Source organism: Hippichthys cyanospilos, chromosome 9 (assembly GCF_059441005.1).
Source record: "Hippichthys cyanospilos isolate Australia breed blue-spotted pipefish chromosome 9, RoL_Hcya_1.0, whole genome shotgun sequence".
NCBI classification, from domain to species: domain Eukaryota; kingdom Metazoa; phylum Chordata; class Actinopteri; order Syngnathiformes; family Syngnathidae; genus Hippichthys; species Hippichthys cyanospilos.
The window spans coordinates 14,359,534-14,385,393 of record NC_142377.1 but is presented as its reverse complement, the minus strand read 5'-3'; the positions used below and the strand labels follow the sequence as shown (position 1 = coordinate 14,385,393).

General features: G+C 41.3%; 2 protein-coding genes across 4 annotated transcripts in view; one reads left to right on the top strand and one right to left on the bottom strand.

Annotated features, from left to right (window-relative positions):
- The first annotated feature begins 1,322 nt into the window (after positions 1 to 1,322).
- Positions 1,323 to 3,839, top strand: myog (myogenin). The gene is made up of 3 exons (XM_088424049.1): positions 1,323 to 2,642; positions 2,900 to 2,999; positions 3,124 to 3,839. The coding sequence occupies exons 1-3, from the start codon at positions 2,127 to 2,129 to the stop codon at positions 3,240 to 3,242; spliced, it is 735 nt and encodes a 244-aa protein (XP_088280175.1). The 5' UTR covers positions 1,323 to 2,126; the 3' UTR covers positions 3,243 to 3,839.
- A 396-nt stretch (positions 3,840 to 4,235) lies between these two features.
- ppfia4 (PTPRF interacting protein alpha 4) overlaps positions 4,236 to 25,860 on the bottom strand; it is a 57,203-nt gene continuing 35,578 nt past the window's right edge. For 2 of the 3 annotated variants that reach the window (XM_088423650.1, XM_088423652.1), the window contains 29 exons: positions 25,057 to 25,158; positions 24,717 to 24,881; positions 23,826 to 23,900; positions 22,716 to 22,787; positions 21,761 to 21,982; positions 21,189 to 21,323; positions 20,499 to 20,633; positions 19,217 to 19,300; positions 18,506 to 18,637; positions 18,362 to 18,424; positions 17,787 to 17,884; positions 17,139 to 17,268; positions 16,591 to 16,766; positions 15,768 to 15,996; positions 15,656 to 15,691; positions 15,462 to 15,583; positions 15,229 to 15,350; positions 14,282 to 14,363; positions 14,121 to 14,202; positions 13,841 to 14,041; positions 13,003 to 13,065; positions 12,627 to 12,653; positions 11,306 to 11,481; positions 10,012 to 10,109; positions 8,314 to 8,489; positions 6,170 to 6,238; positions 5,903 to 6,089; positions 5,701 to 5,798; positions 4,236 to 5,509 (listed from right to left, as the gene is read on the bottom strand). In XM_088423650.1, coding sequence (XP_088279776.1) covers positions 5,740 to 5,798; positions 5,903 to 6,089; positions 6,170 to 6,238; positions 8,314 to 8,489; positions 10,012 to 10,109; positions 11,306 to 11,481; positions 12,627 to 12,653; positions 13,003 to 13,065; positions 13,841 to 14,041; positions 14,121 to 14,202; positions 14,282 to 14,363; positions 15,229 to 15,350; positions 15,462 to 15,583; positions 15,656 to 15,691; positions 15,768 to 15,996; positions 16,591 to 16,766; positions 17,139 to 17,268; positions 17,787 to 17,884; positions 18,362 to 18,424; positions 18,506 to 18,637; positions 19,217 to 19,300; positions 20,499 to 20,633; positions 21,189 to 21,323; positions 21,761 to 21,982; positions 22,716 to 22,787; positions 23,826 to 23,900; positions 24,717 to 24,881; positions 25,057 to 25,158 — 3,318 coding nt within the window. In that variant the 3' untranslated portion in view covers positions 4,236 to 5,509; positions 5,701 to 5,739. The remainder of the gene's footprint in view (positions 5,510 to 5,700; positions 5,799 to 5,902; positions 6,090 to 6,169; positions 6,239 to 8,313; positions 8,490 to 10,011; positions 10,110 to 11,305; positions 11,482 to 12,626; positions 12,654 to 13,002; positions 13,066 to 13,840; positions 14,042 to 14,120; positions 14,203 to 14,281; positions 14,364 to 15,228; positions 15,351 to 15,461; positions 15,584 to 15,655; positions 15,692 to 15,767; positions 15,997 to 16,590; positions 16,767 to 17,138; positions 17,269 to 17,786; positions 17,885 to 18,361; positions 18,425 to 18,505; positions 18,638 to 19,216; positions 19,301 to 20,498; positions 20,634 to 21,188; positions 21,324 to 21,760; positions 21,983 to 22,715; positions 22,788 to 23,825; positions 23,901 to 24,716; positions 24,882 to 25,056; positions 25,159 to 25,860) is intronic. The other variant, XM_088423651.1, reaches the window with a different exon arrangement.

Sequence of the window (25,860 nt, the reverse complement as noted above, 5' to 3'; positions counted from 1 at the left end):
GTGAGGTCATAAAGGGTTGTAGTAGTTTGGGATTTTTTTTTTTTATTATTGTTGGTTTTTATTTTGGTTTTACTTCTGTTTTTGAAATGATTTTATGGTTTTCTTCTCATTGGTTTTAGGGTTAGTTTTTTTTTTTTTTTTTTAAATATAGGTCACTAAATGCAGTGTAATAAAGAACTATTAAAGTAAATCCAAGTCCAAATCCCAAATGACCATGGTTCAGATGACTTCTTGAAATTAACTGAGAAAAACAGAAATGACCTTTTTTTTTTATAGTAACCATCATTCGTTTTTGTCAATATTGCAAATATAAATATAAATATTTCATGAAATATAATGACCTTGCTTGAGTAAACTGCTCAAATGGTGGATTCAGATTGATACCAGGATGAATGTTTATGCTGATTTTCTGTCCCACTTGACAATGCCACTTGTTAAGTTTGATTGTGTCCACCTTGTGTGGACCAATCAGCTCCCTGCAATCTTTGTGTCAGGTGTTTCTCGTTGGTTCGTCAGTTGGCTTGTATTTAGTTCCATCTTCAGTGATTCATTGTTTGTTTGCTGTCAGTGTTCATGCTCCCAAGCCAAGCTGTGTTGCCAAAATTTGTTTGTGTTTTGGATCTTGTTGATTTGTTGTTTTTTGATTCCATTGGCCTTTTATTTTGAGATTGAATTCCTATTCATGAATATTTCCTGCTACCCTTCATTTGGGTCTTCAACTTTCTAAGCACATGACAATTGAATATGTGAAATATTAGTTTGAACAAATCTTACATGATCCAAAATTGAGATACAGGCATGTTTATTGATAATTTTCTGTAGCTTGGATGAATGGAAGACATATTGACTGTGAAATGGATGGCTAGCAGGCCAATCATTATTATTATTATGAGGAATAGTCTGATCCAATCTTCTTGGATTAGTGTAAAGTTGTTTTGATTAAAACTAGCCTGATCCAATTCTTAAAAACCCGAACTACAGTATTTCATTTATCCTCAATTTCTCTTGAGCAACATGCCATCAGCACAGACAAGCTGTCGTCATGGTTGCCATGTGCCTCCATTTCTGCCATGTGAAAAGTTGTACAGTAAATTTGGTGTATTTAGATGTCAATATCAAGTAAACTACGCATTATTATTTTGTGAGTGACAATAGGATCTGTAATGGACAATCCTCAAGACTGCATTATTTGTATTAGACATGAAAAAATTGACTTTAGCAATCCCTACTTTTAATTATTACTTTTTTGTTCACTAATTTACACAAAGACTCAATGAATTAAGCATTTTATTAAATATCTACGAAAACTGTCTTGGGCTCATCGCCGTACGTATTTATCCCACTGCTTCGGGTGGTTAAATGTAATTTTTGTTTCTTAATAAAATAAGAAATAATGTGTACTTTCTGCCATTGCAGACATCATGAAATGATCTCCACGCCGGTCGGTCATTTTGACTTCCCGACACAAAGCGAAGTAGTAATCCGTGACCCAGTTTTAGGTAAACATCAATCCTCGGCCTCATTTCCTCTGTACAAACAACTCTGAGTCAAACAACTTTTTTATCATCGCATATTATTGGGACAAGTGACAGCTGCCAACTCGGCGCCCCTATTATGGGGGACTTCATGTATAGCGTCATGGATGGGGACGCGAGGCCGGGATTAGCTCATTAAGGCCGACATCTTTGATGCGCGGTTATCTTTCCCATTTCCCCAGCAACTCGATCATACGCCGGGCTCTTGAGACACTCGCAAGCAAAAACACACACACACGCACGGGCCTGGAAAGCTCCGGAGATCAGGGCCCGACTGAGATATGAAGCATAGATGTGCAGCAACAGCTAAACGTCGGCTCGGGTTTCTGGGGACTCGTGCTAAATTTAACCCGGTGATCCTGCAGCAGGCAGAGGGGTTTAAATGCCAGCCTACAGTTGCTCCACACCAGTTGTTCCCCACACGTCTTCCACTCATCACAAACACAAGCCAAGGACGAAGGCAGTCAGGCAGGCACGCGCGCGTACACTCGGACACACACGCTCCAGGCGAGGGACCTGAACGCCACGCTAGCTAGCTAAAGCGGTTCCAAGGGAAGCCAGGGATCCTCACGCATCGCAACCTCGTCCGACATGGAGCTTTTCGAGACCAACCCTTACTTCTTCCCAGACCAACGCTTTTACGAAGGAGGGGACAACTACTTCCCCGCTCGTCTCCCCGGGGCGTACGACCAAGCCGGCTTCCAGGACAAGAACTCGGTGATGGGCTTGTGCGGGACTCTCTCCGGGGGCGCGGGGATGATGCAGCCCGAGGATAAGCCCTCGCCGTCGTCGCTGTCGCCCCACTCCGAGCCCCACTGCCCCGGTCAGTGCCTGCCGTGGGCCTGCAAGCTTTGCAAACGCAAGACGGTGACCATGGACCGAAGGAGAGCGGCCACGCTGAGGGAAAAGAGACGGCTGAAGAAGGTCAACGAGGCGTTCGACGCGCTGAAGAGGAGCACCCTCATGAACCCCAACCAGCGGCTGCCCAAGGTGGAGATCTTGAGAAGCGCCATCCAGTACATTGAGAGGCTGCAGGCCCTGGTGTCCTCCTTCAACCAGCAGGACACCGAGATGGGCCATTACCGGGCCGCACAGAACCAGCCCAGAGTGAGTAGCATTGTGAAGGATCTCATAACGCGTGGAAGTCATGAAAATGGAATTGTAACAACTTTACACTGTTACATTGACGCGTTCAAAAGGACTTTGAGCATCTGTTTAAAAATGTCATTGATGCTCATCATCCACACTCGCCTTCGTGTGGGGTCTCCTGCCTGTGTGTGGCTCCGGTGTTTCTTTATTGGCGCCGTGTCATAACACTTTTGACTGACAGCGACGTCTGCTTGTGCACGTCTCCACGGCAACAGGTGTCGTCGTCAAGCGAGCCCAGTTCAGGCAGCACCTGCTGCAGTAGCCCCGAGTGGAGCAGCACCCCGGAGCAGTGCACGCAAAGCTACAGCAGCGAGGGTGAGTCCAGTTCACAACTCGGTGGCCTTCAGAACTGCCCTTTGCCATACGGGGACTTTTTTTTTAGACTTAAAACTCCACAGGGTGCCAAATGCTCATGGTCATAATATGTGATTCTCCGCAGAGCTTTTGAGTGCCGCCGATTCTCCAGAACAAGACACCATTCAAACCCTGAGCTCCATCGTGGAGGGCATGGCCGCTGCGAACGGAGCGGTGACCTTTCCTGTGGACATTCCCAAATAAGAACTTCCACAGAGCGGACCCAGACGAAGAACAAACACTGTGCCTCTGACGATCAGAAAACGGGCCTTTATTTTCCTATTTCAATCACAGTTCACCTTGAAGGCAACTATCTTTCAAAGAGTCCGCGAGACAAAATAAATTCCACCTTTGGCCTTATTTCCTCTATTCCCTGCCTTAGATCACAATCCAAAGAGTACGTCGAAAGCTTGCAATCGAAAAGACTTTATATGAATAAGGCCTAGTTTTTCTCCTTACTTAATTTAAGCTTTCCTTTTTCGAAACCTTTCCCTAATCTTTCGTTCTTATTTTGTGTGTGTTTTGATGCAAAGAACCATGAGTTTATTTTTGGGGCCAACATGTACCATGGCAGTTTTGACCAAGCTCTGCTTAATGTTAAACTGGTTACGAATGCTAGTGATGTAAATACGTTCCCTTTTTCTACAGAGTGGTTTTGCCAGTTTATTTTATATTGGTTGTGTTTTTTGTTTTTTTTTGCTAACTTATTTTTGACTTTTATAACTAAGATTGTTGTGTATTTGTAGATGTTTGGAAAAATGATATTTCCTGACCAGTCCTTGCAATAAAGACCATTTTGAATACAAAGATTGTGAAATATGATTGTGTGTCCTCGCTATGACTGGCAACTAGCGATTCAACTGTTGCTGGCATATCATCGGCCACAAACAATAATGTCAGTCAATATATTTGAAAAACAAGAAAAAACACAAATTCTTAGAACACACTGGTGCGTTTTTTTTTTTTTTTTTAAATAACAATTATTTAACCAGGTATGTGAAAAAGCATACAAAAGTAAAATGATCCAATAAAAATTAAACTGTGCTTCTAAAAATGATTTCTTCCAATGAAATATGACTTAAGCGATCATGCTATGCGGCCGGCGATATTTTCGGAGAATAATTGATTCAATTCTGAGAGGCGCTCAAGTATAATGATTTTACATTTTTAAAAAGCAAAAAGAATTACGACACACAATTCTTTAAAAAACAGCTTTACTCATGTCTATATAGTGTCATAGATACAGTACTTTTTTTTTTTTTTTAAATAGCCAAATAATAAAATCTTGATATGTCAGCATTGGTTCACACCTGGAATAAAGACACAGTACTCATAGCTGCCACATAGCACATTACACCTTTTAAACACCTCGGAAAACCCTAAAAAATATAGAAAAAAAGAAACCCGAAACGATTGCGCGCCCATTCAGCACTTATCTTGGTTCATACGTTGTGTTTTTCGCTGAATGCGGGCAGCCGAACATACTGACTCTTCACTGGCACGTCTCCATGGCAACTAAACAGGAAGCGATTGGACTTGGATCGCCGATCGGTCGGAGCAATTTCACATCATGGCGTAATGTCGCTGAAATGATGCGGAGCAGCAGCGGAGAGGAGCTACAGTGTTGACACCCAACAGCCACATAGCACGGATCGCACGGATCGCACGGATCGCACGGATCGCACGGATCGGATCGTTCACTCGCACACGCATTCTCTTCTTGTAACGGCATCCTCTCTTCTCTAGGCTACACAGTGTCATACAGGGAAGGGGGCGCGGTGTCAAAAGAGGAAATTGGACCCATGAACCTGTGAGGAGAAGCTCGTTGAGATTCTCCTTAGCGAGCTCCTTCAATTGCTAAGTCACACACTTACGTCATACAGCAAAAGACACACAAGGTCCGACACTAAGACAAAAAAAAGTGAGAGAACAGTCACCATTGATTACAGGGCGATAGGTTTCATACAGCCATTATATCACTTTTCCATATATATTTCCAATATATATATGTATATATATATATATATTTGTATACTTTATAAAAATGTAGTCATCCATTTTATATACAGTACAGATACCATCATTGAGTAATACCTTGCATAACCGATAGAAGGGTAACGAGTAGTGGCGAGTTGGCCACGTTGAGACTTCGGGAACGGGAGGACGACGACCCACGGCTGAGATTCGGGGAGCACAAAAACCACGGTGACGAGGCTACTGGGAGCACTGGGTTCAACTGGGAGAGACCGGAACGGGTCTCCTTTACAGCAGCGAGAGCGGCCCTGAGGGCTCTCTCAAGAGTTCGAAGGTCAGACCTGGCCTCGGTATTGCACGTGTCCGAAGGAGGTGAAAGGTGCGAGGTGGGGCTGGCGGCCCTCACCCCACTGGCACCCTGGTAGCACTCTCTTCAAATTTGGCATGTCACTCTCAAAAGGCCGCAAGCATGTGTCCGTACAGGTAATGACAATGCACTGGGAGACAGAAGATAGACCAAGAAAGTTACTGGGCATGAAACCATGTTAGAATTTGTCATTGAATCAAATCGAGTACATTTGAATGAATTAAGCTGGAGACGCAAAAATTGTGAGTCGAAGATTCACACCCCTAATATATATATATATATACATATATATATGTTCTGTTTTTATTTTCGAAAGCTTACCTGTTAGCATCAGGGCTCCAATTAGTAAGCCAAAGTCAGTTAGCATGAGTAGGTCCGCACCGTAGAGGGGTCAAGCCTCGGGGAGGCCGGGGGCGGAGCTTGGCACAAAAGGGGTTATCAAGAGAAAACACAACGTGCAGTTAGTAGAAACTCCATGCACACTCATGCCCAAAAGTGGTCAAGCCATGCGGTCAGTCCACACCTTCAGGCTGGAGCTGTTTCTTGGGCATGAGGTTTATTGAGGGCGGCATGGACATGGAGGGCATACGGAAGCCAGCGGGAAGCGTTTCCATGGAGCCCGCCATCATCCCCAGCCCCGCTCCTCCCTCTCGGGCCCGAAACCTCTTCCGCCACGATGGAGAGCGGCGAAAAGACTTGTCGTCTCCGCTCTGCGGGGCAGGAAGAAGATTAGGCTAGACAACGGTAAACAACATTTGAATCAAATCAGCAACATGACATGCTATATGACCTCCTCGAGTCGTCGGTCGGTCCCCAAGGCTAACAGGTTGTTGAACTCCCTGTCTAGAACCTGCCGGGCCTGAGAAATAACACACGACAGATTTACCGACGCAACGGCAACAGCAACAACAAATGCTTGCATGGGCTTCCTCCTGCTTTCCAAAAGAAATGCATGTTAGGTTCACAAAATAAGTGACCATTTTTTTTCTATCTGTATGTGCCTCACAATTGGATGGCAACCCTTTCAGGGTTTTTCTACCTACATGGAATCAGCATATAATGTAAGATTTAATATAGGTTTGGTATGGTAAATGTTAAATGGATGCACTTATATTGTGTCTGTCTGTCTATGCCATATTTTTTTTTTTTTAAATACGCTATATCTGACATACAATTGGCTGATATTATATGTACATATATACATATATGCGTGTATGTATATATATAGTCTTTGTACTTGAATTAGTGACAGAATTGCCCAATTTCCTTTATTATATGTAAATACAGTATACAATATACACGCAACATATACAATATGTTCAAATAGTGTTTGTATACATACATATAAATATATAGCACATATATGTGCAAATATGTACACATATGTACATATTTACATATTTGCATACAGAGTATTTACCTATAGAGGTGCATACAGTGTATGTTTACATATATGTAATATATGTGTGCAATTGTGCATATACGTATGCACACAGACACATGCATATACAGTATGTATATACGTATGTGCATATAGACTATCTAGCTGTATGTTAGCTATACGCTAACTATATGTTAGCAAAATTAAAATCCATAGCTACATACATGTTTGTTTTGACTTTCAGCTTTGAGTAATGTTTGACATATTTTTTCAAGTATTATTATTTTATCTCGGCTTTCGTTTAGATTTGACCTTTTATTGTGTCCCTTTGCAGCTGTCTCATTAGTCTACCTGTGCTTATCAACCAATAAGCTCCCTACACCGTTTGTGTCTTGTCCAGGTGTACCTTGTTGACTTGGCAGTTGCTTGCATTCAGGTTTTCGGCCACCTTTCTATTTGTTAGATTACTTTCAGTGAATTAAAGACGCTAAAATTCTCAGCAAATGACTGAGTATCCTTAAATAACATCTTTTTGACGCCACCCCAGTGAGTCATTTGTTCTACGGCCTGTGATTGGGGAATTGTTGAAGGTGAACTCAACTGTGGATCAGAGAGCAACTGGAGCAGAAGGAAATGCTGGCAGAAGGAAAGACTGGTTTCAAACATACTGCTGTTTTTTCTAGTCTTGGTTAACACAACAAAGCGACAAAACGCGACACAACATACTAACTCATAACTGTTTTTTATTGCCAATTGTGTTATTCGATGAGCCATAAGAATGACACAGACTAATGAGTACATTCTAAAAACAGTTGAGTCAAAAATAACCCCAATCATGGGATGAAACTTGGGTCAATTTGACCCCATTTTTTGTATAAAAAAATGTTGGGTCAAATTGACTCAGATAAAGGTTGGTCCCCTAAAAGGAATTGATTGTACAAAAACCACAATTTAATCGTCAAATCAATTATAGACAAAATATTGACTTTTTACTGCTGAAATGATTAAATAAGTGGACTGTCCCTTTTAGGCCTACTGTGTACAGAGGTTTGTTATTACTCTCTCGAAATAGTTGGGTGGAAAAAAAACCCGAAACAAATCAAGTTTGGATAAAAAGGACCACCCCAATATTTTGAATATTTTGACCCAACTATCTGGGTTCTGGGTTTTTTAGAGTGTATAAAAACTGGATCAAAAAAAGGAATCAAACCAACTTTGAGTTATTAATTTAAATGAACATTTTGGGTCAAAATAAATAACACACAAAACACAGTCCAAAAATTGGATGATTTTGTATAATGTCCAACAAATGTAGTTATTTTTGTAAATAACCTAAAAGATTGGGCTGCTCTGTTCAAAACGTCCCCCCAAAACAAAATTGATGTTTTTTGTTTTGTTTTGTGGGGGGGTCATTCACTTCAGCTCAGTTTTGGGGTTGAACAAATCACAAAGAAGGTGTCCCTTTTTTGACCTAATTCGGGTTAGGTCCGACCCAGCGGTTTATGAAGCAAATTCTCATTTGTGTGTTGGTTGTGGTTTTGTTCTGTCAGCACCTGTGTGTTCTGCATGGGAATCTGCAGGATGAGGGCCAGGCTGCTGTAGTCGAAGGTCTCATCCAGAGAAACCAGCGCCCCGTGAACTCCGCTCTCCAACAGGTTGCCGCTGTACTCTCTCAAGCCGATGGACTGAACCCAGTGGATCACTTGCTCATTGGTCCACACCAATACATCTAACGTGAGCAAGAGTGAATCCATTTATGTACCGAGGCACGGATCGTACAGAGGTTTTAGCAGTGCGCCGGGCGCCACGATAAAGAGGGCGCGAGCGAGATAAAGAGATAATGTGCGTGTCGGCGCAGTGTCGAGTGCCTGGCACACTCCCTTTGTTGGTTTGCAGGCCAGCTGTCGGTAAACTTTCCACGCTGGAACAGGCGGCGTGCGTGCGTGTGCGTGTCTAAACAGGCCGGGGGTCTGATTTGAGCAACAGCTGAATCAAGTTCATGTCCACAGCTTAAGGTCGAAAGGGTGAGAGGGCAGCCTACACGTATGCGTGTGCGCTTTCTATCCTGTAGGCTTGATAGGCTTTGAGCTGAACATTCTATTGTCATACTTTCAAGAGTGAATGAAAAGCCTGATTTTACCTTCACTCTTCGATTGGAATGGCTGTTACTGGAAGCATTCTTTGTGATTCATAATGTTTTTCATTCCAATAGATACATAAATACTAGCACACGTAAACCAATCAGCGCGGACTCGTATGGAGTAGTGAATTAGGTGTTGTAAACAAACGCCAAATCTGAATCTTCCCATTTTGTACACAAGTGTTTGTGCACGTTTTGGCCAACGAATGAGAATTATATTGAAGGTTTAGGTTATCAGACAATAAAGGCCATCTTGGCAGTGTATCAACATCTTTGTCGTTACTTTGTTGTTGGCCTCTTAAGTCGTGCTAGCGTGGAGAGCGTTAGCAAACTTAGATGATGGACAATCTTGTTAGCTAGCTAGGACAACATTGATGACACAGGTGGATATATAAATTGGTCAACCACGTTGGGTGGTGCTTTTGGCCTGTGTATGGCAAAAGGTCCTGGGGGTTTACGGAAGTGGTTCTGAATAAAAAATTGAAAACGTTTCCATAAGTTGGCTACGTTAGCTCATGTTGCTACTTTACGACTATGCTTCCAAATAGTCAATATGACGACTTGGTAAAATGCCTTAGACAACGTATGGTGCAGATCATGTATAGCCCGTTTAACACGATAATCAAATTGGAACTATGACGTGTTTTTCTGCAAAAGTACTCCCAACGGATTCAGTGCACACATCGATTGCTGATTTGGCGTGCGAGTCCAGGCCTTGATATATACCTGGGATGAAATGTTGGAATTCTTAAAAGACCTAAAAATCCATTCTTGGCAGTGAACGACTGAATGATAACTGCTTTATCGCCATATCGTCATGGTAGCATTGCTTTGTGACTCATTTCTCTTGCCTGTTTTTACGTCATTACACTTCAGTAAAAAGACTTCATTGTAGTCTGCTGGAGAAGAATGTATGTTCTGGCATCACAACTGTATGTGTGTGCGTGTGTGGAGATTTTTGGCCTTCTTTGGCTTGACTGTGACAGATGAAAAGCGCAGCTGTCGCCATGCTTTGGTCACTATCTGCCACTAGGCGGTACACTGGCACCCGGGAGGCCGTCAATATGTGAAAATGTGCTTGCTTTATTGCTCACTTTGATGCAAATCTTACCTTTCATGTCATGCTGGCTGTCCTCTCTCCGGCGCTCCAATTCTTTCCTGTCATAATTGAGTCTCTTCAAGCACATGATCCCATACTGCAGACTCGCCCTTGTGAACACACATGCAGATGGAAGAAAATAATCAGCATCATACCAGAGGGAGGAGTAAGTCACATATAGTCACCTTCTTGACAGAATTTACATTTGTGGGGGGTTTTTCTTATTCAATTTGGCCTAAATCATCTCCTCATGATACTAGACATCTGCTAAAATTACCATCCTCAGTTAAACAAAATCATGGTATTCTACCCTTGTATTTAAAATAGCAAGTACAGTATATATTTGCCATTATTTAGTTCAGTTATTTGTGTTGTCTGAAAAAGGTAAAAGAAAAGACTTAGTCAATTGTTTTAAGAAGTACCTAAGTCTCAAGTCCTAACCTTTCAAGTGTTAAGTCCCGAGTTACAGTGTCAAAATCCATCAAGGTGAGTTGAGTCCCCACTACGTTTCAAGTGAGTAGAGTCGAGTCATTACCTGAGTTCAGCAAGTCATAAGTCAAGTCAAAATTATTTGCCAGTATAACCTACACTATATTCACAATCTAGCCACTGGTAGGATGTATTTGGCTTTGTTGGCTATACTCACATGTTCACACAGTTTTTGTCATAGTGCAAACTTATAAAACAGTCTTTGTATTGACTATTATACTTTATTGTCTTTTCAACAATTAAATGCAAAATCCAAATGAATCTTAGTGAATGCTTGAATATCTATTGGTTAGCTAATCTGTGAAGTTAATGGTGTCCATCCACCATTGGTTTTAGTTAGGGTCACTGGATTTTCAAAAACAAAAACTGGGATGTGATAAATTCACCGTGATCTTACATTATTTCCCATGATTCTTCAACATGAATGTAAGAAGTGTGATGTGAAAGTAAACAGTTTAAATTCCTTTTTAATTGGTCGAATTACCAGGAGTATGAATCTCAATGGCAACTGTGTGATTGATATACGCATGGTCCAATCAATTGGCATGTTGATTGGACTAAAGAAAAATAACGTCACGCCAGAAAGGGTACAAAACAACAGGGTTGCTGAAATCTGTTGGGACTTGGGACACAAGGGTCAAAATCATGTATCATAATGTATTACAACGTATTATGACGTAATCCCTGAAGGTAAATTTCATCATTTTCGCAGCTCCCGCCCTGAGTCCTAAATTTACGTCTGACTTGAGTCAAGTCATGTGCCTGCAGTTCCCCACCCCCTTCTTATGTCTCTTTGTTCATAAGCTACATGTCAGACCTGTGAAAGCTGTCCACCATCTTGAGGTGGCTCCTCAGGTCTTTTTTGGTCAGGTGGTCCAACATGCGGGCATCCACCAGACACTCCATGAAATAGGAACGATACTGTGGAAGGCCGAGGCTTGGCAACCACTCGTTCCCTATCCACTCGTGATTCATGTCTCCGTATGCCAGCGTCTGCGAGGAGAGGAGTGTTATTGATTTTCTACAATGAAAGACTTCCATATGTTAAAGTGTAATTCATAAATCACAAGCTATGTGCTTGGCAACAGAAGCTTGCGGGGAATCATCCCAAAATATGTCTATCTCGGTTAGATCACACTGTGCGGTCTTTCTTTTTTATTATTTACAGTCACAAACATTTTCACACACTGGTAGAGGTAATGCAAGTGGAGCAAATGTTATTCATCATGGTTGCAATCTATTTAGCTATTACAGATTCAAGGTCCAGATAGTGCTGATAGTGAATCGCTGTACTGACCTACTGGGGAAACATAAAAATCAACAAAACTATTGATAATCTTATTGGGGGAATTTTACCCAAAAAATGTTATGCCTTATAAGGGAATTTTGTTTTTCACTGGACCAATTCAAGATTTTTATTGTCATTCAATGCTATACTAATTGAATGTCAAAAAAATGAAAGTTATTTATTTGGATTAGTCAGTCCTTCTCAAATTGTGTGGCGAGGCAATGCTAGGGGGCACATGGATGGCCGCACGCAATAGACTTTGTTTTTGCCATGTGAAGTATAATTTCTATAAAATAAGATTTTTTCTTTAATTACATCAGGCACTTTGATGCACTTGGTTATGTTTTTCAGTTTTAGACTAACCTGTAACCTATTTAAATTCTGTAAAAAAGTAGTAGTTGTTTAGTAGTTGGGTAAGTATAAAAAATGCAGTTTTAGCTATACTTATTCAACTTTTATAGATAATAATCTTATTTAGAGTCAGCATGTGAGTGGTGGGGGCACAAAAGGTTTTCTCTTTCCTAACTGGGGCTTTGCAAAAAATAATTGAAAAGCACTGGAATAGGCTGTTAAACAAAAGGTTTGGACGGTGATTATTTTTATATAGTTCTTTTTTTAAATAATGTTATTTAAAACATTTGCTAATAAGCGGTTTCCATTTTGAACCTGAAAAAGTTGAAACTTCCTGTAATACATTTAGTCAATGTTCGAGATGCCGCTATAGTTAGAAAGAAGATAAACACAGCTGAATAAACCGCACTGGTAGCTACCAAATTGCCACATTTCTTTCACGTGTGAATTAATGTGAAACTGTGTGATTGGCCACATTTTGTCAGAGCAGCGACCTCACCTGCGCCCAGCTGCCCTCCTCATTGGCCTGAGTGGCAGCATGGCAGAAGCAATAAACAAGTTGAAAGAACATGCTGATTACACACAAGCACATTTTGTCCAAAAAATGTCACTTTTCATTCTGAGATACCTGAAATAACACAGCTACATGATTTGCCACAAGCACAGACTGCGGTGCACATATCATATGAAGCACAGGTTACACACCACAACCACACACACACACAAGTACCAGCAGAAGCACAGAGAGGCTTTGGTGTGTGTAGCGTGTGTGTTTTTAGTGCACGTCGGCACGTGGCGGCAGAGACAGTGGGGGTGTGTGAGAGTGTTTGGTAGCAGTGGGGTAGAAGCAGGGGGAGCACCCAGATGGTACTGACCGCTTTTGTGGATGAAGCCAGGTTCTCCATCTCTTCATGAGTCACCCACACATTTCCGGAGGACTGCTCAGAGGACGCAGACGCACACACAAACACAAACAAACAAACAAACACAAATCCAATGTGTATTTTCCACACATGATGACCCCCACAGCATTGGGCATACAAACACGTAAGCACACAGACAAACATTTATTGTGTCGAGTGATGCCGAGGGAGGAAGTGTATTTCACGTTATAGTTGTGCCACCGTGTGTGCGTTGTATGGAAAGCTGTTTGAGCATTTAATCTGCATTTTTGATACTCAGGTTAAAGACCAAGTATTAATATAGTCGTTATGTTTTACACCAAGTACCACCTAAAAAAATACAGAGCTTACAGGTTTCATCCTCCTGATACTAGCCTGTGACACATCCCTACTATGTTGGGCCAAGTAGTGTTTCCGGTGTAGCACAGTAATATACAACGAAGGTTTAATTATTTATTAAGAGTCCTAAAGAGGAACTAGAACTATCAGTTCTACTGGCGATTTACCGGTATTCTGGTAGTTTTCTTACTATTGAGGACAAAGAACATCCTTGTACGTGGACCTGACGCTTGATATGAAGAATGAATAAATACTCAAGTGGCTTTCCAGGGTGTTGTCTTTTTCATGCAATTCATGTTATCAGAAAAAAAGACCTGACACTGGTGAAAGTATCTAAATAAAAAAAAGTGAGGGATTATTAATTTTACACCAACAAGTGAGAGGAATGGTGACGTATTTTTTTTTAGGAAAATACCAGTTTAGTGTGGTTGGTGTGGACGTTGACCATCATTTGCCATGTGTGTGTTTTTACCGTTCTGGAGGTCAGAGGTGCTGAAGGGCTGGTAAGGGAGACCATCTCCTGGATGGCTAAGCGCAGTTTGAGTCGATGCAGCGGGTTACTGATGCCGATCTCCCTTTGGATCTCCGTGTCCGACAGGGCGGACATGATGGCTCCACTCTTCACGTTAGCGCGACACGCCGCCACGTACCAAGCCGGCATGCCCACCCACAGCTGGAGAAGGAATGATAGACAGTTTAAAATTTTACGTAGTAACGGTAATACAGCTGTACAGATGGTATGAAATCAGAACCTCGAGCCAGGAGACAACAGTTGGCCCGTCCCATTGCGCGAAGGGTAAACCTCTTTTCCTGGCGTCTTCCAGGAGCTCGTGTCTAATGATGGAAAAAAAAACGAATCAGTAAACAACAAAAGCAAGTTGAAAAATGTCAGGAGATTAACTTTAGCTTTTACTTTTTCTTCATTCTGCGATCCCTCTCTGCTTGGGTGCCCAGTTTTCCTAACGTCATAGTGTCTCCAACAGCCATGTCAAAGTCTGAAAAAAAAAAGTGCATTCCGCATCAATATGTGTGTGACTTAGTGGAGTTGCAGCTAGGTTTCATTGACAAAACGATTGGGACGTCCCTACGACAATTTTTTAACAGGACAAAATGTTATAATGGGGTCTGGGAAGACTTGGAATTTCTGTATGGAGAGGAATATGTTTGCTTCCTGATGTGTCACATTTTCTCTTTGGAAGATGAAAATGAATACTTGACAACCTTGGTCAGTGGTGTACCCCGTGTGAAGCTCTTTTTCAGCCAAGCAAATCATGTTTGAATGGAAAAAAATTGAGTTCAAGTAGAGTGGTGTGCTATTTGTGTGTGATCTTATAATCTTTGCAATCACATTTGACAGTATCTATAGGTGCATTTTATTCACCAACTTCAGTAGCTCTTGTAACATCAGCTGTTTTATTTCTGACTTTGCTGAAATTTTGCCTCCCTCATGACATTGCACATTCATATAATATTTAACAAGATGAAGGAAACTTAATGAGGTGCTTCATGTTCCAATTAATTTGTTCTTAATTTGAAAAGAAAACTGTACTGTCCTTGTCACTGGTTTAACCCATACAGTCACCAAATATGTATTATTATGTATCTTCCGGGGGTCTTATACATTCAATCCCAGTTACTGTACATTATTTCTTTACATATTTATGTGGAATACTATTCTGAGACCCTCTTTTTCTCTGATATTTGAAAAAAAATGAATCCATAAATCATTACTTGGGATTGAATGATTGGAACTGTGTGTGACTTGCTGATACCTGCTGGAATTCTGTTCAAATTTGATGTCCCCTCAAATGTACCTTCGCATATCTATAAAGTAAACAACACGCCACGTCGTGAGCCTACCTGTTAACGCTGGTAGAGGTTGTCCATCCCTGGCAAAATCCCTAGTCTGCTCCATTCGACCCCCCTTCTCTTTCTTCCCAAACAACCGGCCAATAGAGGACTTAATGCCTTTCTTCTGTTTTCTGCAATCATTCCAGGAGGGATATAATAAAACGATAAACAAACCTAATCAACACGTCAGTTGCGAATAATGAGTTAAATGTCATAACATCCCGCTGTGAGAGCGTTTATACCCTCGTCCATCCTCCAGACTGCCTGTGAACTGGGCGAAATTGGTTTCCAGGCGTAAACTGCGCGGCGAGGAGGGAGGCGACGTCTCACACTTGATTGTCGCCTTGTCCACCTCCACGGGTGACTGCAAAAGAAATTGTATGAAGACATTTATGGATGTGGTGAGGGAGTGAACTAAGTTTGCTTGTGGACTTACTGCAACTTTCCTCCGATGTTTCCTTAAGTCGCTTGGCTATCAGGAAATAAAAGATATGCATTTAAAAAAGGCTCAATTTATGATGACCTTTGTGCTGTTTTGTGATTCTCACCAAAGTCATGATGCCTAGATGGTGGCTGGCGTTGCGTGCGTGGTGTTTAGGTGTTGAGTGTCCGCTAGTGGGCGGCGAGGAAGATGACGCCAAAGACTGGGCCGTGGCCGACGTGGGTAGCGCCCGTGGCCGAAGCGTCACGTTGAGTCCGTCCATGCTGCCGCTGTTCATGCGGGACTCGATCTCGTCCGAGCGCAGGTCAGCTGACTCTCTCTCCACCTGGATCATCCTATGCGGGCCACGCAGTAAATGTTAGCTTAGGTTTGGCAGTTTACAGCATAGGCATTTTTAGGACTGAAATTTTGCCCTTTTTTGGCTGGGGGTTGACATATTGACAAGCTAACTGAAATGTGGATGTGTTAAAAGTGTTAAAAGTGTTCATCTTGCCTCAGAATGGTGAATTTAAGGATGGTCAGACCCCATAAATCTCTGAACCTAGAATGGCTCTTGGTTTACAGTGTAATAGTGGAGCAAGAATTTGTACTTTTGTCCACATTGCGACAGTTTCGTTAATAATGTCAGTAAAAATTAAAATTAATTGCCAAATATATGCATATGCAGATCCTATTATAAATATTATTTTCCCTAGAAGACATATTTGTAGAACCTTTATTTTATATCTTGAAATAGACTTTAAACTAAGCAGTTGAGATGGATAGCTAAACATAACTCGATTCTGTTTATTCTCACATTCAAAACAAAATTGGCTTTACATCATCCACAAGTGGAGATCTTGCAATTGCTGATAAACATACTCTTTTTTTTTTTTCTCATGCGAAGATAGAAAGAGTAATGTGTAGAAATGACCGAGCTCTAATTCCACCTTATCTCTTCGTTGATCGCATCAAGCTGCTCCTGTAGCATCAGAGCCAGAGTCTGAGCATCCGATTGGCCGCTTGGAGAGAGCATAGCTGAGCTAACGTCGTCGTCCAGGTCAGACTCGGCCTCGATGTCGCTGCCGAGGAGGTGGCTGACGCTCCCTCGTAGCGAAGGGTAGTCCTGTTCGAACATGCCGCAAACCTACACACAACACACACCCGGATGAGCGCTGACATTGAGCGAGTAAATGCAACATCTCGAATGGATACGGATGTCAAAGAATATATATAACAGGCGTACTGGAGTGTAAGTATGAATATGAATGAACGAGGGACTTACGTTAGAGAGCATGTCCATGTCAGCAGGTGAGGAACAGATAACGAGAGGTTAGTAGCGAATGAAGTTAGGCATGAAGACCACGACATGAAGCTCCTCAGCAGCACACAGAAACTTCAAAGCAAAATATGATCAGAATTCCGGCATGTAAACTCCATTTTGGCCACGAGTACCAGGATCGTGATGGCTTGGCGAAATACAAAATGTTATTTGCACCTTGTTTGGATCATCTCGTAATGCTGAGAGTCTGCCTTTTTGTGCCCGCCTGATCACGGTTGTGCTGTAGTGGCCATCTTGTCCCTCCACCACAGAGAAGCGAAGGTCGCTTGCACTGCCTAAATGAGATCTGAGGTGACCCAGATAAAAACCAAAAATCATCTTTCATATTAAATAGGCCACCAATAGTAAACAACACGATGCAGAAAAAGGAATCCGAGATCATCATCTTCAAACCCTTATTGAACCAAGCCACATATTTTAGACTGGAAAAATTTCAGCGTGTGCCAACTAACTAAAATCTCAAAAAAGTGGATGCACAGTCTACTTATATTCCCTCTGCAATCTAGTGGAAGACCATTTCATTTTTCAGTCTGTTGCTGCATTTAAGCAATGCTTTAAGTGGGGAAAAAATAAGTTCTGATACTCCCCTTACTCAACCGTTGCCAGGTAAATTCGGCAGTGTGTAACGGCAGACTGTCAAGTTAAATAAATTAAAAATAACCTGCGTTTAAAATATCCGCAATAAATTTCAAATTTTGATCAATTATGTGAAATTGGATTATTTCTCATTGATTGGGAATCACTATATTAGATTTTGCAGGCTCTGTAAATAACGTACAGTGCACAACGTAAATGAATCGGTACCTAGGGTGACTTGAACTTCCATCTCCAAATGCCCCACTGCGACGTTTCAAATGGTCGATCTCGTTCCTCAGTTTCTCAATCTCGCCAATCAGACGCTCCTACATGAAAAAGGGAATGCGTAAAAGAATTCCAAAGAACTTCATTAAAAAAATGTATTATATTTTCTGTGCAAATTTTTGGGTGAACACCCAATATTCCTTGTAAATATTGCAGCCATTAACACTAGTCTGTTCAGTCAATTTAAAAACAAATGAGAACAGAGGAAACAGCGACCTTTCTGTTTACTGGTAAATAAAGAGAACAAAAATGTTGGTTAATCTCCATATAGAAACACACCTACTGTTTTTCCCTTGTTGTATTATTAGCTCTACTACTTTAATAGACCATTCAGGCAGGCTAATAACTATTGAAAACTTGATTAGCTGTAAATTTGATGTAGTACATTCTGTTTTATTATAGTTCGAATGTGACGTCCCAGATAAACAAAAAAAAAAGCAATTATACGCAGTTTTCAATCCCCCCTTGGCTAAATGACTTGAATACATCAGTTTCGAAATGATTTCAAGTGCACTGACCCGCGTGTGATGGAATTCCTCCAGCTGTTTCTGACAGTTCTCTAGATCTTGAATAAGACAGTTCTGCAACGCAAAATGTCATTCGTATGACATGCGAAAATTGCATCATTAATTTGAGGCCGCAATGAAGTGCCGGGGCCTCGCCTTGTCCTCCAGTGCAGCCATGCGTTCTTTCAAATGGAGCTGCAGCCGTTCATTGGACTCCGTGAGGAGCCGGTCCACCGTGTCGGATAAACGCTTGTTGTGTTCTTCATTCATCTTCTCCCGCTGACGAGCCTGATGAAGGCGGACAAGACCAGACTTCATTTCCTTTTAATGGGTGATGGCGCTTAATCGAGACCTTTCCGCATGGATTAAAGCGTGACGTGTGCGCCTAGTCAAAGAAGACTGGCTGCCAGATAAATTGTGGGTCAATTTGGTAAACAATAAATCTCCTTTAATTACAGACGTATTGTTATGTTAATCGAATGGGAAACACAAACACACGGTTTCAGAGGGCGCCACCACCAAATATAGACAACAATGGCAGCGTGATGGAAAAATTAGCCCACCGTGAAATATTCACAATCTAAAGATAGAAGCAAATCACTTTTGATTTTCGGTGGGGGGGGGGTGCAGGGCCGATATGTGGATTTGGTTCAAATTCATGCAACAATGAACCAGGAAAATGATGTGTATGTGTGTGAGTGTATGCATGAGGGAGCACAGAGGCGAGGCATCCAACTAATATGAAGCATCAGTCCACACACACACACACATATGCACACACACACATGAATTGTGAGGCCAGAGAGATCCTGCAGGGCACGCACATGCATTTTTTTTTTTTTTTTTAACGCAGACACACATACGGACCCTTCCTAGTTCTTGGTTCTTCTCCTCCAGTTGTGACTCCAGCTGTCTGAGCCGCTCCTCCACGTTGCCATGACGCTCCTCAGCCTGGAAGAGGAGAAATTGTTTTTGTGTCTGCACACAGAGAGCGCTTTAAAGTCCTTCCAAAGAAAGGGTAGACATCTTACTAAATAGGTTCACACTTTAGTAAGCGATTATAGCTGAAAAGATATATTTTTTAAGCGATTATAGCTGAAAAGATATATTTTTCACAAAATTTTCAAGTATTGGCTAAAGGAGTCTCAAAATATTTGGTACTAAATGGATGAAATACAAGAGTAATCAGTACCTAATCAATTGCTTTAGTACGTTGGTACCTGATGCAATGAATTCCTTAATTACCTAAAGTAATCAATTGCTGTGCCTAAAGTAATCAACTACTGTAGTACCCAAAGTAACCAATAACCTTAGCGCCATGTAATTGAATACTTTAGTAAATACCTACCTAAAGTAACCAATAACTTATAACTTAATAACTATTAGTTATTACCTATAGTAATCTAATACATTTTCACTTAATTATCTAAGATAATTGAGTACCTTAGTACTTAATGACCCTAAGTAATCGATTATTTTTAATACTTATTTCTATGACAGATGCATATATATATATTTATATGTCAATTTTACGACAGGCGAGCCAAAAATAAAACTGATATTAAGCAATCAATCTTCTTGAGCTGCTGCATAAAAATATTTCTTGAGATAACACTGTAAATGTAATTCCAAAGTTAAATAAATTAGTCACATATCATTTGCATAGCACTGTTTTGTCTTTTTTTTTTCAAATATATAAATTCTTTGTAATGCTTCATGGGTAGTTGGCAGAGAAAAAAAATCACTGCAGTAATTACTTGTGGCAATGCGGCATTAAACTGTGTTTTCGCAATTGCTGCCTGATTGTTGGGTGACCAATCAGCAGTCACATTGATGTGCCCACCAATGAGTATACCTTGGTATGGTGATTTTATGATTTGAGTCCACAGTACATAGGCAATTTTTGAAGGCGAGCCTCCCAACGTGTTTTACAACAGGTTAACTACCATAATTGAGAGCAGGGACAACGACTTGATTTTGAAGCCTCATTTTGCGGTTTCAATCATTCACATTTGACAAGGTTGTTAAAAATACTCTTCCCTGCACCACTGCAGTATGTTTTATGTTTGCAACTTGCTGACTCTTCCTGTTCCTTTACTTATCAAATTTCAACGACCGTGCATTGATTTATTCAGTATGCGTGCGTAACCTTGGACAGTGCTGCTACTCGCTGTGCCAGCTCAGCCTCCACCTCTGGCAGCGTCTCAGCCTTCCTCATGGTTTGAGCCAACCTCTGCTCGGCCATCTCCAGCATCTCCTGCAGCTGGCGCACCTTTTCTTCACTCTGACTCAGAAAAACACACACACATATACACGTTTTGAAGCTAAGTGTGACAGGAGAGTACAGGAAACAGTCGTGCAGCCTGTGACGACACGCTCATGTGGAGGATGTTGCTTGAATTCCCTAGTGGGACCTGAACTCAGATTCACCCTGCACTTCACGTGAACTTTCTGGATATTACCTTCTCTATGAAAAAAACAAAACTCCATTACCTTTCATTGACATACTCTAACCCCCCAAAATTTACTCCATCCATCCAGCTTCGTTTTCTCTGTACATTTAATAATTCAGAGGCATAGCTGCACTCTTCACTCTAAAAATACTTGGGTCAAAAATAACCCAATTACGGTCATTTGGACCCAACTGTCTGGGTTGCTTCGCACAAAACAACCCTCAAAAATGTAAGATGTAAAAATGTGGCTTGTTTTGTACAAGTACAAAATAATCCATACATTTGAGTCAAATAGGTCAAGTAGGTCAGTCCTTTTAAATAAGTCCTCCTTGTTTTATGCTTTGACAAGTAGTGACGTTTACTATGAAGCAGTGTGTGCATGTAACCTGTCTGTGCAGGGAGTCCTTGGTGGCCAGTTCGTTCTCCAGCTTGTCATTGAGGTCATGAATGTGTGTGGTTTCTCGCTGGGCGGCAAGGTAACGTTTTTCCAACGTTGTTATTCTTTCCTCCATGTCTTCTCTCTGCAATTTCAACCGCAAAAACCAAGAGAGCTTTTACTGCAGTATGAGTCATTCTAAAAGGCATTAGTACAAAAATGCTTGATTTTAAATGTCTGTATTTTAAGAATAAAAAAGGGATCTTATTATTTAAACACCATTGTTTTATTCATTTTTTTGACACATTTGCACCAGTTCAATCGAGTTATTGACTCAGCGGTTGGAGGTTAATCTAAATGATGAATGTCATATCCAGTGCTTAAGACGAACGAGACCTTCAAGGTCAGAAAATCAAGGTTCAACACTCATTATTCACAACTATAGTGAGATTGATTGCTATGAGCCTCCCGCGAACCATAATAAATGATGTTTTATTAACCTTTTATCTATTTTGCTTTACCTTGCACCTTACCTTGTTTCCCCTACAAAAACATTATGGATTTTATGTTCCTGTTCCTCACCTCTCTCTGCTCCCTCTGCTGTTTGATTGACAGCTCCTCGCTGCGACTCAGCTCTCGCCGCGCACTCGCGAGCTCGGCCTCCAGCTCGGCCACACGGCCATTGAGGGAGGCTGAGTGCTCGCGGCTCTGGGCCAGTTCCTTACTGGTCCTGTCCAGGAGTTCTTGAAGCTCAGACACACGGCTGCCGTCATCATGAACGTCTATGGAGCCGTTGGGTAGTCTCTGCAAGGGGGACGTGCACAATGAATGAAAACGCGAGCAGAGTCAGTCGCCCAAAAAATGCATTGTGCTCTCAGTGGTGGAAATTTTAAAATTTTGATGCTAACAATGTAGATAGCTTATAAAGATGGATGACCTAGATAACACTGTGGCGAGTTTATGCAAACTGGGATGTTTTGGTGTTACGCCGCCATGTTGTTGTTTTGATGTTTTTCTCCTCTCTCCGCGGCTCAAAGTGAAGTGGATTAATGAGCGGACCTTAAGGGACACATACTCAGACAGGCAACCCAGTGGGCAAGCTGAGTTATTTGGACTCTGCTGCCTGATCGTGAATGCAGAAATAGATATGCACAAATAAAATAATAATAATAATAAAAAATAAAAACACACACACGGTGTGCCACAATAGGCCTTTTGGTGGGACAGTTGGAATATGAAAAATCCCCAAATAAATTTTTTTGTAACCCTTGCAGTATTTTGATCATTTTTGGGTCATTTTCTTCCATATCATTCTCACAGTATTTTACTACACACCTATAGTGTGATAAGTGAAATTTGACATGTTGTCACCATCTGGGTAAAATCACAGCTGTTTTTATTGATCATATAAGGCTAATGCAACCAACGATTTAGTAACCACTTTTAGATAAAAACTAAATTAGGAATAATGTGGGTGTGATTGAAGTCAAGACAGACTGTGCACAGAGCAGAAAAACAATCACACAGTCGGGAAGACCTTCCATGGAGGTTTGGATCCATCTGCCCGCTCCACTGAGTCACCATCCTTCCGTTGTCTCACCATGCTCAGCTGTAAGGTAGAATGAACGAATGATAAATCACAAAAGTCATATTTCATTCTTCTCTCAGTGAATCCGTAAAGTAAACTTTCAAGAGCTGCACGCCTTTTTAACTTGAGACCCTCTTCCAAAACTCGAACAATCTGCTCTGACTGGGCCTGGGAGACATTCGCGATAAACAACTTCCAGAGCCAGGGGCCTTTCAGTAATATTATTAGATTATTTTCATGACTATTTTATAATTTAATCACCCTTCTAGTTTATTTATCTGAGATTGAATTTTCAGGCACTTTAGGTTGCGCTATTGAAAAGCACATTATCCAATGAACACAAACTTCAGAATTTTATGGACCTCAGTTTGAAGTCGTAAGCCTGCACTACACTTCTTTAGTGTTTTACTGTACTCTTCTGCTTCATACCAAAGGTTTCAATCCACATCGACGATGACATCTTTACACACATTTCCTGTCTTCTTAGGGTGGCCCGATTTTCAAAAATAAAAACAAACATGACACGTTTGCCGAAAATGACATATACTGTTCAGTTCATTCTCACCTGGAACTATTCATAAGAAATGTAATTGCTCGTCACTACGGTCACCGGAGGTTGTGTTATTACTTTAGCTAATGCTAAATGCTATATTGACAAACTGGTCAATACTCATCATGATCTAACCTTTTTTTCTTGGTTGCAATGTAGTAAATTTTGCATCTCCTCCTCAAATTTGAGTTGACATGTTCTGGTTTTGGATTAACAAATAAATAATAAATGTTTCAACGTAACCCCTGCAACGTGCTCGCAGACCTATCGTTGTCGTTTGGTGCATTGAATTAGTGTTTTTATTGACATTTGAGATGTCCTATTGTCTGAGTTGTCAAATAACATATCACCAGTCACTTTCTTTTGCTTCTCCACGTACTGTAGATATTTAGATGGCACATTAACCTTAATGAAGCTTGGTCACGATAATATTTGAGTCTTCCATAGTTGACAATGTTTTTTTGGTGTCTAATATCACACAGTCGATCATACATTTGCAATCGTTCTACCTCTTGTGTGGTAGCTGCTAGTTGTCCTTCCAAGGTGGATACCCTCTCCAGAGCCACGCGGAGCCTCTCGCGCACCTGGCCAGCACACACATATGATTTATTCTACGTCATTCTTGCTGTACTACATAAATTGTGTAATGGAGTCAGACTTGCTGGTGGACTTTTCTTGTTTTTTATGACACGGTTTTATGATACAATTGGAAAACAGACCCAACTGTTTTGGATGATTCATTTGAAGCAACTTTTTTTTCATTTAATATTTTGTTATTCGTTTAAACAAACCATCTCAGGGGGTGGCCATTTTGTCATTGGCTGTCTCCTGAAAATGGAATCACAGTTGTCCAAGGCTCAGATAGCAACCAATCAACGGATGCATCGATGAATGGATTGCTTTTTTTTTTTCTGAGTTAGATCATGTGGTGTTCACTATCTAAACCATGACTGAATGAAAATATTGCATAAATTGTCAAAACATGACAACTTTCAATATGCCACGCCGCCGTCCCTTCTAAATGCTTGCAAACGGGAGGTCGAGAGGTACGTTGTGTAGGTGTCAGATTTAGACCATGTTGGGCTCACTTAGTGGCGATCAAAATTGGAAGTTTTGCAAATTTGGGACATACTGAAAACCCCATGTTTCATCATGCATTAATCCTTTCAACAGCAATTCGCGAATGGGACACAATAGAAATTTTTGTGCTGAGACCTCAAAACCACCGGGTGGTGCTAGGGGCCAAGTTATGACATTTGCAAGCCTTTCAAAGACTTTGATGATTGGCTTAGCCTGGACTCCCATAATGCAAAACGATAAGGGTTTCCACAAATGTCTATCGGTCTCTATTTCTCTATGCGATAGTGTTGTAGTAATCCAAGATGTGTGGCGGTGTTCACCTTTTCATCCAGAGCCTTGTGATGTTCAAACAACGACTTGAGAGCTTTGAGGACCTCAACCTCACTGGAGACTCCAGATGGCGGTGGGGGCTGCCTCTTTACCACCGTCATCCTGAGACTGCGTTCGTGACGAGACACCAAACACTCCAGGTGCTCCAGAAGCAGCTACACACACGTTTGTACGAAGTAAATCCAGATTTAACCATTTTTATCCATAACACAGCACACAGAGAGCACACACACAATAACATGTAGTAAATTCAAATCAGAGAGAATATTATGGTCAATGTGACGTGCTGACGTCAGACATAAACACACAAAGGCATTCATGCACACATACCCTGGTGTTGTTCCTTTCAGCTTTCAGCTCCGATATTTCCTCCTCTTTCTCCAGCAGCTGCTCTCGACATATGTTCAGCTCCTTGGTAAGGGTGGCGAACTCCTACATAACACACACACACGCATGCATCTGAGGTTATTATTCTATCACCTGTCATCATGGTAGTCATCTTGCGAAACCATGGTGCATCTGGGTACAGACAGGCGAGATATTTATCAGTTTTCCAGTTGGGTTTAATAAGGTGGTTATTCACCTGTGGGTTTGCTTATTTCGAATCAGTTCTCAAATGATATCCTCCTGCTATACTACAGCTGCTGAGATGGTAAGTACAACAACAGTAGTAGTTCATTTTTGTTTTAGAGGGCAGTTAGAATTTTTCCCATAGTTTGATGTCACCCATGCAGATTGGTCCTGTTTACTCAAGAGTGTCATGCATAGCATACAAATGCAAATACACTCTTGTTACCATGTGCTCTTATTTGTTTGAGTGTATTTTTAATTCTCACTGTGTTTAGGTGGCTTTAGCCCAATGCAATACTCACAGGCTTATGCTTTCCCGTCTTGTCTAAGGACACACACACACATGCACCCACACCCTCACACACAACCACACATTCATGCACATGCAGGCATGCAGTCTGACACACATACTGTTTAGGCATATACACAATCAATTCCTGGAATTTACCCAGACCTTAAATTAACTCTAACCTTCTTTTAACCTTACATCTATCTTCATCCTATATTGTAAAGATTTATTTCAATGTGACCTGGCTTCCTGCTCAGGTCATAAAGTCATTCAGT